Source organism: Parus major, chromosome 2, assembly GCF_001522545.3.
Source record: "Parus major isolate Abel chromosome 2, Parus_major1.1, whole genome shotgun sequence".
NCBI lineage: Eukaryota > Metazoa > Chordata > Aves > Passeriformes > Paridae > Parus > Parus major.
Window position 1 is genome coordinate 22,786,460 of NC_031769.1, and position 13,033 is coordinate 22,799,492.

Here is a 13,033-nt window from a genome sequence, read left to right on the forward strand (position 1 = left end):
GATTGACCTGTTGTGATTTCAATTCCATTTCTGTAGCTAAACAAACTGTTCTAGTTCAGCAGTCACAATTCGTGGAGTAACCAGGAACTTGAATTCAAAGATAACCCAGTATTGTAACTTCATTGCTTAACAGGCATTGACTATTCTTAATTCATTTAAGGAACATTTTCTTAAAAATAAGATATTTTTAAGAAAATTCTTAGCAAAAACATCTAAGTGTTAAAAAAATGCATCATACCAACATATTTGTTTTAAACATGTTCCAGAAAGGTGCTTCATTTAAAAAAAAAATACGTCATTTTAAAAAACCCTTTGCCAGTAGCATTTAGTTCTGACATTTCAGATCTGTCAGTCTAAGGACATAACACTTATTTGTTTTTGAAAGACTTTATCAATAATAGTTTCTACTGTCAGGATATACCTACTGTATTGTTCTTTCATACCAAAAGTGTGATTTTAAAATATCTCAAGACTTTGCTTTCAGTTGCATTGCTTAAATACAGCCTTGAATTCTAAATATGGCAAATTTTCTGTTTTCTAGATGAATTGCTATATGCCTAATAATACCATAGGCAAACCTAGTGTGTCTGGCTTTTCAGAAATAATGGATAATGTCCTTAAAAGGAATCAGACCTCAGGAAGATTGAGAAGTATGCAGGTGCCAGGTGGCCCAGCAGCACAAACAGTTGCAGTCCTGCTGCACTGTACTTTGTTCAGCTACCCATTTTAGTAAATTTTCAGTTTACTAATAACCATGCTGAATATTGTTGTTCTGTATTCCAGTCTGTTTGTCCTAAGAAGCCATCTGAATTGCATGCATGCCTTTCCTTTTACTCACTTGAGTTTGATTCACTGACTTGAACAGTTTTGTGTTAATGTGTAGTAACATAATTGGGTGTTGGTGAAACAGGGACTGACAGTCTGGTTTTGGTTTTGTTTGGGGTTTTCTAACTGATTTGTATTTTAAAGACAATCTGGCAAGTATTATTGCAAGTTATTCTAAGTAGTAAGGTTTACTGATCGTAACAAAGGTTTGAAGATGAGCATCAGAGCCCCTAAGCATACTGAAAGTATGTCTAAAATATTGCCTGTTAATATCTCCTTTTCTCTTTCACTTCAGCTTCTTTTTAATTAACACATTGTTTGTCTTGTTTGTGTGAGTTTTAGTATGCAATATTTCCCTTTCTGTTTTTGTGACTAAGATGAGTATTTTAATCATTTTGGACTTGTCTTTCACATTGTAGCTCAGTTGTACAGTTTTTCATGTTTGCAGTTACGAAGAGTATGTGTGAAAAGGTAACAATTTTTTTTTTTCCTCAGAGTCCTGTTCTTTATATCATGGTAGTAGTATGGGAGATGATGATATTAACATGTGGTCAGGAGCAGCAGGTGAAGGATTGCTGAGCCAACATCTTGCAGAAAGTGGGATGGAAATAGATCCTGAAAATGAAGAGCTCATTCTGAATATTAGTTCTCGACTGCAGGCGGCTGTTGAAAAGCTTCTGGAAGCTATCAATGAAACTTCAAATCAGGTGAGGTGATTTAATAGAGAAGCACATTAAACTTTGTGTCTCATTTGGGCTTTTTTCTTCATTTTTATTACAATTGTGATTTCATAAGTCTAAAACCCATAGGTTCATTTTGATAGCTGTAACAATGCTTCAGGTGCCTCCACCCAAAAAAAGACTGCTCCAGCGTGACTTTATTGATAAATTTACTATCCTACTAGAAATCTGCTTTGATCTGCAGAGGAAGCCTGAATTTAGACATCCTTGCCAATCTAGGGCAGTCTATCATTGCTCTTACGGATCTTACAGCATTCTTCTGCAACTGAGATCAGAAAGTGTCTGAGGTGTCAGAGCACACAGAGCTTGTGAAAATGGGGGATTAATGGGAGCTGTGTCTGCTTCTCTTGAAAACATTTTAGTCAACTGACTGGCCAAAAAGGTGGAGCTTTCCTGCTGTGTCTTCCAAGTATGATTTAAACAGGGCCAGTTAAGAACATATCCACCTTGCTATCAGAAAAGGAGTCCACACTCCAGCATTTATGTGAGGTATGTGATTCAGAAATAGTATCCAGAAAAGAGGCAGTTTGCTGTTGGAGTACTTTGTATGGTGGGATGTTAGTTGCTGTCTGGAGTGCTTCCTTGTTAACTGAAATAGGAACTATATACCTAGGTCAGTTCAAATCACACTGCTTTTATCATGGGCTTCACTTTCAGATTGTGCACATTACAATTTGAAGGTGTCAAAGTATTTTCCTTGATAGCTTTGTAGCTGAGACTTTGCCAATATCAGCGACAGAGTTACGATTCAAGCACATTTTCTTCACTAATATCTATTATACAACAGTGGATTTATCCCTAATGATCACATATGTTCGGGGTTTTTTTCCTTAAGTTAATTAAAAATCCTTCTGTTTATATAAATATAATAAATAATATAAATATTGACCTCTCTGGCTGTTCTGTAGAGGGGCTTTGCGAGCATTCAAGCTTGTCTGCTTTGCAATGTCTGCTTCCTGGATTATATACAGTTCTTGTATATACCATGGATACATAGGTGACTTGAAAATTATTTTTATAGAAACTGAATCCTTTATTTTTTTCTAGTCAGTGATATTTTTATAATCTAAAACTGGTTATGGGCAGAAAAAATTATAACCTTTCCTCTAATCAGCTGTGTTTTGTGTACAAACATGCACCCATTTCTTCAAATAAACTTAAAAGAGTCAGAGAAAACCTGGCAAAATCTTCAAAGTAACTGTATGAGACCTGTCTGAACACACACTTTCAGAACTGAAGTGCAGTTTGAAACTTGAGGCAAGGCATACAGTGGGTGTATTAATTCAAATTCCACCTGCTGGTGTTATGTATAGGGAAATAAACTGGGCCACTCCCCTGAACTCTTTCAGTTGGGACATACAAGCAGGAAGCCTTTAAACCAGCAGAGTTTCAGAAAGCTCTTCCTGTTGAGTTAACTCCAGCAACAAGGATGAATGCAAAGAATGACATACCTGTATTTTTCTTTCATTTGCCATAGTGGAGTTGGAAAATTTTTAGTTTCAGTTTTGTTAGCTTGTTTGTCTGCTGCAGCGTTCCTGTGCAGGTAGAAGAAAATTCTACTTCCTTGCCTTGGAAATTACTTGCCAGTTGCTATTGGAAGATTTCTGTTGCTTTTTCAATTGAAACTTCTCTAAGAAGGATTTTTAGGAGGGACCATATGAAGTTTTCCTGTACATCTTTGTTTGGGATTAATGCACCCCTGAATTACGCAGCTTGAAAAGTGATCTGAGGCTTCCTACAGATCCTGAGTAGGTTTTTCACCGACTGTGCTGATATGTGTCTTCAGACTGTTAAATGCACATGTTCTGCTACAAATTCCTGTCAGAAATTTCTAAAGCCAGCCTAGCTAGTGCAAAATATCCACGGGACAGTTGAGAAGACAGCAAGAGCAATATTTTTTTGGAATGGATTCTTACCGTACCTACTGGGCATCTAATCTGTTTAGTGGTTTGTGGACTGAAGGCCAAGAAGAGGATATATATGAGGTTGAATCTCGTGTGCCTTTACCATACCCTTTTCCTTTCACTGAACACTTGGATGAGAATAATTCTGTAGTTGTAAATACTTCAATTTTTCACTTCAGCCACAAAAAAAATGGGCACATTTTAAAAGTTGTCTCTAAAATCTCATTGCCTACACCTCCCTATTCAGTAAGTATACAAGTTTTTAAAAGAAATTAAGCTTAAACAGAAGAAAATGCTGTGAAAAATTATATAAACTTGTCTCTGTTGTTTGAAGTTTACTGCTGGCAGGCCCTTTTCCTAATCAGTTTTCAGTGGGCACTGAAAAAACCTTAATTATACAGTTCTCTGGTAATTTCTAACATAAGAAATTTATCAGACACAGAAAAATGTTAAGTTCCAGATATTTGAGATCTCCTTTTAAAGCACTTCAGTATTACTAATTGCATTTCATTTTTTCTCACTGAGAATAATTCACAGTGGGGGAGAGATTGCAGTCAAAGGTTTTTCCTTTTAGCTTTGGTGTGCTGACTAGTAACAGTAACCAGCACAAGCTGGCAGCTTGCTTGAAGTGATCTTGTGGAGGAATTGTTGATCTTAAAAAATCATGTTTGTGTTTGTACTTCTTTTTGGTTTTGCCCTGTGATATTTTTAGTAATAGTTTGAGTTGTTATTACTGCAAAAAGATGGAGAATAGTTTTTATTCTGAGTTTTAACTGGAATATTTAATGCATTTCAGGAAGCCACATTTACAGTTGTTTATGTACAGTAAATCTATCATATGTTTCCCTTTTATCTGAGGTGGGTTTTTCATTAAGCACTTGCAAATAAAAGCATAAAGTAAGGGTGCTCTGTGATTTTTAAAAATATCTCAAACCAGTGCAGATAGTTTCAGTATTTAGACCTTTCTTTAACCCCTGTCAGAATAAATAATTAACATGAACATGTTAATTATGCCCATCTGAAAAGGAATGCTGTAGAAAAGAAAAAAGAAAAAGAAGAAAAAGAAAAAAGAAAAATAAAATAAATGGAGTATTTAAATTCAGTGCATTATAAAAGAGAATGTATTTATTAGTCTTAGATTTTCTTTTCAAAATGTAAGTGGATAATTTTGTGTGCACTGTTCTATTTAATATTCCTTAACACATTTCTGAGCTTTTAAAGCAAACTCCTCATATTCATGATCTTAGCGGGACTTGTTGAGAAAGCTTTTATTTTTTAAGAAATGGAGAGACAGAATAATTTATGGTAACTGTAGATGTTACAGATACCTTTTAAATATCTTCCAATAACCAGAATATTAAAAAGTAAAAAAAAAAACAAAACAAAACTAAAGGTGCAGAAACCATGTTATTTCATTTTCTGACATCTATTGTTCTTACTCAGACTAAATTGTCTTATTTTGAATACAAGCCACACAAAAAATTCACGCAGACTTCAGGTCTAACAATTTGTGTTTGTGTCCCTCAGAGGTGACTGTAGACTATAAATGTTAATAGTTGAGAAGTAAAGATTTTGATAATTGATTTCAGTTTGAAGTTATCTTAGGTGGACATGGTGTGTAATCTAAACTTCTAAACAATGCTTAATCTTTATGCATTATTTTACTTTTTAAATTCTAATTTTAATTAGTTTTGAAATTATCATTTTAGATACATCTAAACTGTAAATATGCAATTTAATGTGACATGGTTTTCTAGTACTTCAGGATAGTAGCACAGTGAAACTGTGCTGCATCTGTGTCAGTACCTGTTAAATATTAACCCACCAGACAAGTGGAGGAGAATAAAAAAAATCCTTAGTAGTCCTGCTAGGTTGACACTGTTGGAAGAAGCACTGCTTTGCTGCCTTGTTGGTTGAAATGTGCAATACTTGTAAAATTCACATTTTCTTGGTATTCTCATCAATCTTTGTGTTAAGGAGAAAAAGAGGTGAAGCACCATTTCAGTCCATATTTAATAAGACTTCTGTGAGTTTTGTACAATGTTTCTTTAGCAATTCTAAGTGTATGGTGGGTGGTAGCTTACTGGTATTTAGTGCAAAACTCAAGTGTAAACAAAGGTGAATGTAGTGTAAACTCATAAATCAGGAGTTACCGGAACAAAGACACGGATTTAGCCAGGTGGCTCATGAAGTTCACTCTACTGACAAAGCCTGTTTGCTTAGACTTTTATAAGTTAGTCTTCATCCTGTACTCTGCAAATGAGTGATCAAAAGAAATTTTATTAAATGTCTAGTGAAGTTATGTGAGGCTTCCCATCACACTGTAAAGCAACTGTGAATTAAGTAGGAATGATAGAATAGGTGTTCATCTCATTTCTGTAATTTTTTTCCTGTGACAGCTTGAGCATGCTAAAATTACTCAGACAGAGCTCATGCGAGAGTCCTTCAAGAAGCAACAAGAGGCCACAGAATTTATCAGGTATCAGGAAGAGCTACAAGAACGTCTCAATGAGGAAACCAAAGCCAGAGAGCAGTTGGCTTTGGAGCTTAGCAAAGCTGAAGGTGAGTAGCATTTTTGATGAATTGTCAGACTTTGCACCTACTTGCTTATTCATTGTGTAAAGAAATTGCAAATTTGATCAATTTCTTTGCAAATTTTCGAATGTTATCAGTCTTCTGTATAGGTATGGACATGATGACCTCTGGAGGTCTCTACCAACATCAACCACACTGTGATTCTGTTTCCCAAGTTTGATTCAGATTGTTGGAAAATATACATGACAGTATTAAAAATAATAGGTTGTGTATGCGTTTGGATCCTCAAAATGAATTTACTTCATCATAACATTTGTTTGTGCAAGCTTAAATGTTAACAACTTAAAATCATAAATAGTTGAGGCTGGAAGGCACCTCTGGAGATTAACATATTCCTGCCCCTTGCTCAAAGCAAGATCAGATAGAGCAGCTTGCCTAGGACCATATTCAGTCAAGTTTTGAATGTCCACAGCCTCTCTGAGTGGCTGTTCCAGTGACCAGCTTCAGTGAGGGGAAAGGAAAAAAAACCCAAACTTGCTTTCATATGTTGAAATGCAGTTTCCCACATTTCAGTTTGTGCCTGCTGTCTCTTGACCTTGACACAGAATCTTTACTCTGGATGTGATTATATGGTGGTGGTATGCTTCAGTTTGCACTGTTTAAAGTGATCTTTTAAAAAGTGTATTTGCAACTGCATTAAAGAAGCAGTTAAAAATTGTAGGGTCTTACAACAGGGGAAATCTAATAATCTATTCTGATATCAGGAAAACATGTTCAAATCAGACAGACACAATGATGCAAAAAACACCTGCTCTATAGATAGGATCGCTGTAGTAGTAAGCAGAGAGATATTTTTGATAGTTTTGAAGCTCAGCACACATCATTGTTTTAAAGAAGGAGCACAGAGTGAGGTTTGATAGTCAAATGTTACTCCTGGAGAATGCTACCCTGCCAGGCTTCCTCTTCTTTTTACACATACAGATAATCCATTGTGATTCCACCTGCTATTAATAGCTGGGGCACGCATAAGCTGAAAAGCAGTGCAGGTTTCTAAGCCATGTGTCTAAAATGTGTGAGGGACAGTTGGTGGCCTGTCAGTTCATACAGCATAAATGTTGTGTGTCAGCAACAGCAGTACTGGCTGCAACATTTCAGTAGCTTTAGCAAAACCAGAAAGGATGAAAATTTATTTCAGAGGGAATAGATTAAAATCTGAAATAGGCATTACTACTTTTTGTTTCTTTTTTTTTAAAGATTAAATTAAGAGTGAAGGAAGATTGTTTGGAGCACATCTTAACATGCAAAAATATGAAGAACTCTTCCACAAGATATAAATGACCTAAGAATTTATATTCTGACACAGATGGAGTTACAAAATTCTTATATTGAAGAATTTCAGAATGTAGGCAGCTATATGTTGCTGCTTTCTCTGGAGGAGTATATTTTGTCCTGATAAAAATTTTATTCACAAATCTTCAATAATAAAGTAAAAGTTCCATATATTAGGAGAAAATAGCTTTGTTGATTTGGTTCGTGAACAGTTCTAGAATACAAGAGACAGAATTAGATGTTAGTTTTAGCCCTTGATAAATATATTGCACAGTTGTAAGTTAGGTGCATTTGAAATGGATGCATTTTTAAATGTCTGGCACCTTTTTTGTTGATGTTGGTACAGCAAAACAAAGATGTCATAGAAGTCTCTATTTGATTTCTGCCCATTGAACCAAGTTGTGAGCATACTCTGACAAACTACATTCTTTTATCGAATTCCTTAGGTAGATATGCAGAACAATGTCTTAGTTCATTATACATCTGATGGTACTCTGTCTTCTCTTGAGATTAAATGTGTCATTTGTGATCATTTCTTTCTTATCACAAAAACTGCTGCAGCTGAGACATTTTCAAACCTCTCGTGTTTTACTGGTGTCAGATATGACTTATCTGATGTGATAGAAAAGCTAATGTAAATTTGTTCACTGAACTCTGACAATTTTCATTACATCTCAAAAAAAAAAACAACCTGGCAGAGGTAAATACCACAATGTGTGATTTTAGCAGACTTCGTAACTTTTATATGGGAGTGTGCATTCCATTTAACCTGGGAATGCCCTCTCAACTTCAAATCTGTTAAGTATTTATTGTGAACAGCATCTGATATAGTGGGAATAACCACTGGAGTTTATATTGTTTCAAAGTTTTGAAATGTTACAAATTATGTTACTCATTCAGTATTTTCTATTTCAATATCCAGTCGTATATGTGTGTGTTCTCTGTGAATTCAAATGTGGGAAAAAAAGATGGGTCTGCATGGTTAACAAATGAAAACACCTTTATTCTACATTCTCAGGGTAGGGTAATATCCATTTTAATACTGACTCAAGCCTGGACTTGTAGTGATTTATACTGAATTTATTTATATTCATATTTCTCCTGTGTTTATTACATACATATTTTTCCTTAGCTTTGGAGTTCCTGTTTGCTCCAGAGGTTTTGTGCTGAGTAAAACTTGAGAGATATATTTGGTGTTCTGGTATCTTGTCTGTAATTTGTCCATCATGAAAGGATAGCAAGGACAGGAGTACAAATTGTCAGGTGTTGAGCATCTAACATACATGTGCATGCCTGCCAGAATACAATATTTGATTGTCTATTAAATCTGCCTCCAAACTATGTTTTACAGGCCTTATTGATGGTTATGCAGATGAGAAAGCATTTCTGGAAAAACAACTCCAGGAAAAAATAGATGTAATTGACCATCTAGAGCAAGAGCTGCTGTGTACAGGTAACAAATTGCAGGAGTTAGAGGCTGAACAGCAGCAGGTCCAGGAAGAAAAGGAATTACTCTCCAGACAGAAGGACGCCATGAGAGCAGAGGCGGGGCCAGTAGAGCAGCGTATGTATTCATCACAATCTTTCTATGAGATTTGCTTATACTTCCAAATAAAATAATAAGTAGTCTTGGCAAAGGCTTCTCCCCATTGCCTTTGTGATTGTTAATAAAAATGTGATAGGGCCACCTGTGAAATTTTCACACCTATTGCCTAATGTTAGCCTAATGTTAATGAGAACTTTCCTTGATTTTTAAACCGGAGGTGACTGAATTTTTATAAGTATTGAGAAGTTACTGTTGTTCTTTAAGCCAGAAAAAGCTTTATCTGCAAAAATCTGCTTTTATTTAGATCAACACTGGAGATAGAATAGCAACAATGGGTAAAAATACTGTCTAAATGCTTTCCAAACAGATTTAAAGACAGACTAGGAAGCATACCTACCAGAACATGACTGCATTACATGTGATGACTGTATTTATTTAAGTCACAGAAGATAAACTTTTCTAATAAATTCCTCTTTCAGGGAAGAATAGCACAACAGTTGCATGATAAGGAAAGCCTTTTATCTACCAATAATGAAAACTTTCAGCCCTCATGGTGAAAATTTCAGATATATACCGTGTCAATGTAATCTAACTAACTGCTTACTCAAAAAAAAAGCATTTACCCTCATGAAGTAAATGTGTCTTTTAATTCTCCCTTAAACCAGTAACTGAAATTAATATTTCATGTTTGAGAGGGGAAGAAAATTAGAACACTAGTGTTTTAAGAAGTACCGATCTTTCAAGGATTGCAGTGCTTACACTGTAAATAGCAGGATAAAGTTATCATTTTATTTAATTTCTAGACATTTATTCCAGTTTATAATGTTGCCATTTTTAGAGATTGCACATCTTGTGTATCTGCAATTTCCTGCAATTTTCTGTAACAACAAAGTTTTAAGAACAATCTGCTGCTTCCTACACTGTAATAAAGAAGATCCTTGTCTATGATGCTACTTTAGTTAATTTTTGTATGGTTCAGGCTTCTAAATATAATAAAAGTTATTTTCAGGTTTAAGAGCTGTAAGGATAAGCAATTCTATAAATATGTGTAGGTACTTATATCATGCATACCAGAATAACTTGTCACATTCCCTAAGTTATCTCAACAACTTTGTCATTAAATGCCACATCTATCTTTGGCTTCATTTTCTCTTACATTGTTGCACCACAAGAAAACTATAGCTGGCATGTGAATTACTTTGCTTCTTTTTTTTGTTTTCTCTCTCTCTATTCTCCTAGGCCTAGTAGATGCTGCAATCGATGCAGCTTCCCAAGCAGGTGTGTTTGTATGTTGCATGGCCAATCTGTAACTGGGTGGAAGACTTACACGTACTGACATTGTTAATCAGGATTATTGGGCTTTTGGCTTACTGACGTTACTTGTAATTCTTACTGGCCTGCAGCTTTGATGTTGTTTTTCATACTCAGTTCTACATTTTGCTAACAACATTTCTTATAATTTCTAAACATAATGAGCAAATTCATCAATAACCATCATCTTATTCACCTATGAATTGCAGTTACTTAGATGGTATTTGAGAGATATTTTTGTAGTCTTATTTCTTTTTATTTCTAAATACAGCTGAGTGATACACTGTGATAATTAAACATCTTATTATATTGGTATATAATGGTTACCTAGAAATGAGAATTGGTTAAATATGATGTAAGATGATGGTGCCTGAAGGATCTTTCTTCTCTAGTGAAAGTAAATTTTATTGTTTCTGTCTATAAATATCAATCCTGTTTTTAAGATTCTCCAAAAGTAAGTGCACTTTGTCGCTTGGGTTTTACCTCAAGGGGTTCGTATGGTTATTTAATAGGCATTTCAGTGGGCTGTGGCTTAAGAGTCTTAGAGTGGTTTGGGGCTTTCCTGTGTATGTGCTTGCTGGCTTTTTCATGATGACTCAAAATTGGGCATTCATGCAGTCACTGATTTTGCAAGCTCCAGTTGCAGGTCAGTAATTTTCCTCTCTGCCTGCCCAGCAACTTCGCTGAGTTATTTCCCTCAATTTATACATATCACATTAAATAATGAAGTTTGGGAGTGGATTGATTTTACTGGCTATGGGGATGAGAAGAGGGTTGGGTTTTCTGTGCATCACTGTTAACTCCTGTGCTGACTCTAGCTGTGGTTTGACCCCATGCATTTTCTTTTCTTTTCAATTGTACAAAGGCCTTTTAATTGATACGAAACTTAAGCAGGGAAATGATCTGATACAACTTCAGTAACAGTCCTTTGAAGACTACCTAAAGGATAGTAATTTTAATACAAATTTGCTTCAGTCACTATCATGATTATTTCTCAGAAGAAAATAAATTTTAACAAAAAGAAAAATAGTAAAAACCCAAGCCAGTTCACATCCTTCTGCAGATTACAGCATGGATACCTTGGGGAGTGGTTTTGCTTCATAACATTGCTTACTATTCACATCTAAAAGAAGTGATGCTTTTATTACACTCAGAATTACTGGAGGAAACAGAAAAGCTAATGAAGGAAAAAATTGAAGTACAACGTCAAGCTGAAAAAGAGTATGATGACCTTCAGAAGCAAGTTAAAGTCTTGGAAATTGACTTGGAAGAGCAGGTCAATCGTTTCATTGAGCTAGAACAAGAAAAAAATGCAGAACTAATGGACTTAAGGCAGCAAAACCAGGCCTTGGAGAAGCAGCTGGAGAAAACAAGAAAATTTCTAGATGTAAGTATGGTAAAAGGCAGATATCCTGAAGGTGAGGAGTACTGCTGCTGAAGTTTGGCTCAGGGACAAATGCTAATTTTTTTCAAGTTTTGGGCAAACACAGGCAGATGGTAGCAAACAAAGACAGTATTGTTGGTTCCTGTTTAATATTCCAAGAATTTAATAAAATTTTAAAAGTTGAAAATTAATTGAAAATGCTTGCTCTGTATTTCAAGCAATATATAGTTCTTTTTTTCTGATTTTTTCTATTTTGATTTCTACTTATTCTACATTTATCAAAGATAAAAAGTAGGGAAGAAATCATAAAATATTTACTTACTATCATTTGTGTGGTATACCTGGAACAGAAGAAACAAACGTGTCATTTTATAAAAAATTACTTGACATGTCTCTGCTGTGCTGATTTTTTGATTAAAAATATGAATTCTATTGCTGCAAATGATAAAGATGTTAATGGTGTCTGCAGTAGGTTCTGCTACCTTATAAATACTGACATTACTGTTACCAGCCTCATATTAATGCAAGTTAGAAGTGGTGGCACTTAACTTGGATAGTTTTTAAATCAAATGGTGCATCCAGATAATTTCTTAACTTTCAGGAGCAAGCAATTGACCGAGAGCATGAGAGAGATGTATTCCAGCAAGAGATACAGAAGCTGGAACAACAGCTTAAGGTTCCACAAAGGAGTCAGCCTGTCAATGAACATCAAACCAGAGAGGTAACACATTTTATTACTTGTACTCACTGAATATAAATGACAGGTTGACCGCTGTTAAGATATTATAATAAAACTATTTTATGGTGTACCTACTCTGCATCCATATGCAAGCCAGGAAAGTAAATGCCCTGAGATTGAATGTTTGGCAGGAAAGTGGTGGAACTGAGTTTTGGGGGTTTTGTTAGGCTGTTTGGTTTTGGTAGCAGACATACATAAACTTCTTGCCTTTCAGTAAGGCTCTGTCCTATAATTTGTCATAGAAAATCCACTGTTCTCAAAAGTTCCTGGAAACATTCAAGACTATTTTAGCAGTCTTACATGTTCTTACGTTGTTTTTTGACATCATTTTTATAGCACAGGTACAGCACTGAGGGAATCAAGTTACTGAGGTTTAACACCTGAGATGTTGTAGCACTCTGTGTGTGCACCTGAACTTCCCCAGTGAAAGTCTGTTGGCACTGAAACAAATGTAGTGACTGTAGCTGAAGGGAATCACAGAAAACACTTAGACTCAGTAAAATCAAAAAGTGGCAGCAGTGCAAATACTGTCTATTACAATGCTTTTGCAGATTTTGTTTGATGAACTGTTAGTCAATTAAATTATGTTTTACTTTTTGATCAAGGCTGATACTTTTGCATGATTTTCTTGCTTGATTTTCAGTATTAAAATGCCCTCTATTGCGTTCAACTGTCATTTTCAAATCAAAGGTCTTACTGGAGTAGTTCAGTTGCTGTAAT

At 35.2% G+C, this 13,033-nt stretch overlaps 1 protein-coding gene across 8 annotated transcripts in view; it reads left to right on the plus strand.

The window, feature by feature from the left end:
* Nucleotides 1-13,033, plus strand: part of AKAP9 (A-kinase anchoring protein 9) — a 104,000-nt gene that overhangs the window by 64,164 nt on the left and 26,803 nt on the right. For 7 of the 8 annotated variants that reach the window (XR_001519398.3, XM_015617738.3, XM_015617740.3 and 4 more), the window contains 6 exons: nucleotides 1,321-1,532; nucleotides 5,869-6,031; nucleotides 8,685-8,897; nucleotides 10,119-10,157; nucleotides 11,345-11,577; nucleotides 12,176-12,295. Coding sequence is in view for 7 of the 8 variants with exons in the window: in XM_015617738.3 (XP_015473224.1) it covers nucleotides 1,321-1,532; nucleotides 5,869-6,031; nucleotides 8,685-8,897; nucleotides 10,119-10,157; nucleotides 11,345-11,577; nucleotides 12,176-12,295 (980 nt within the window). In the remaining variant the exon portion in view is untranslated. The remainder of the gene's footprint in view (nucleotides 1-1,320; nucleotides 1,533-5,868; nucleotides 6,032-8,684; nucleotides 8,898-10,118; nucleotides 10,158-11,344; nucleotides 11,578-12,175; nucleotides 12,296-13,033) is intronic. The other variant, XM_015617739.3, reaches the window with a different exon arrangement.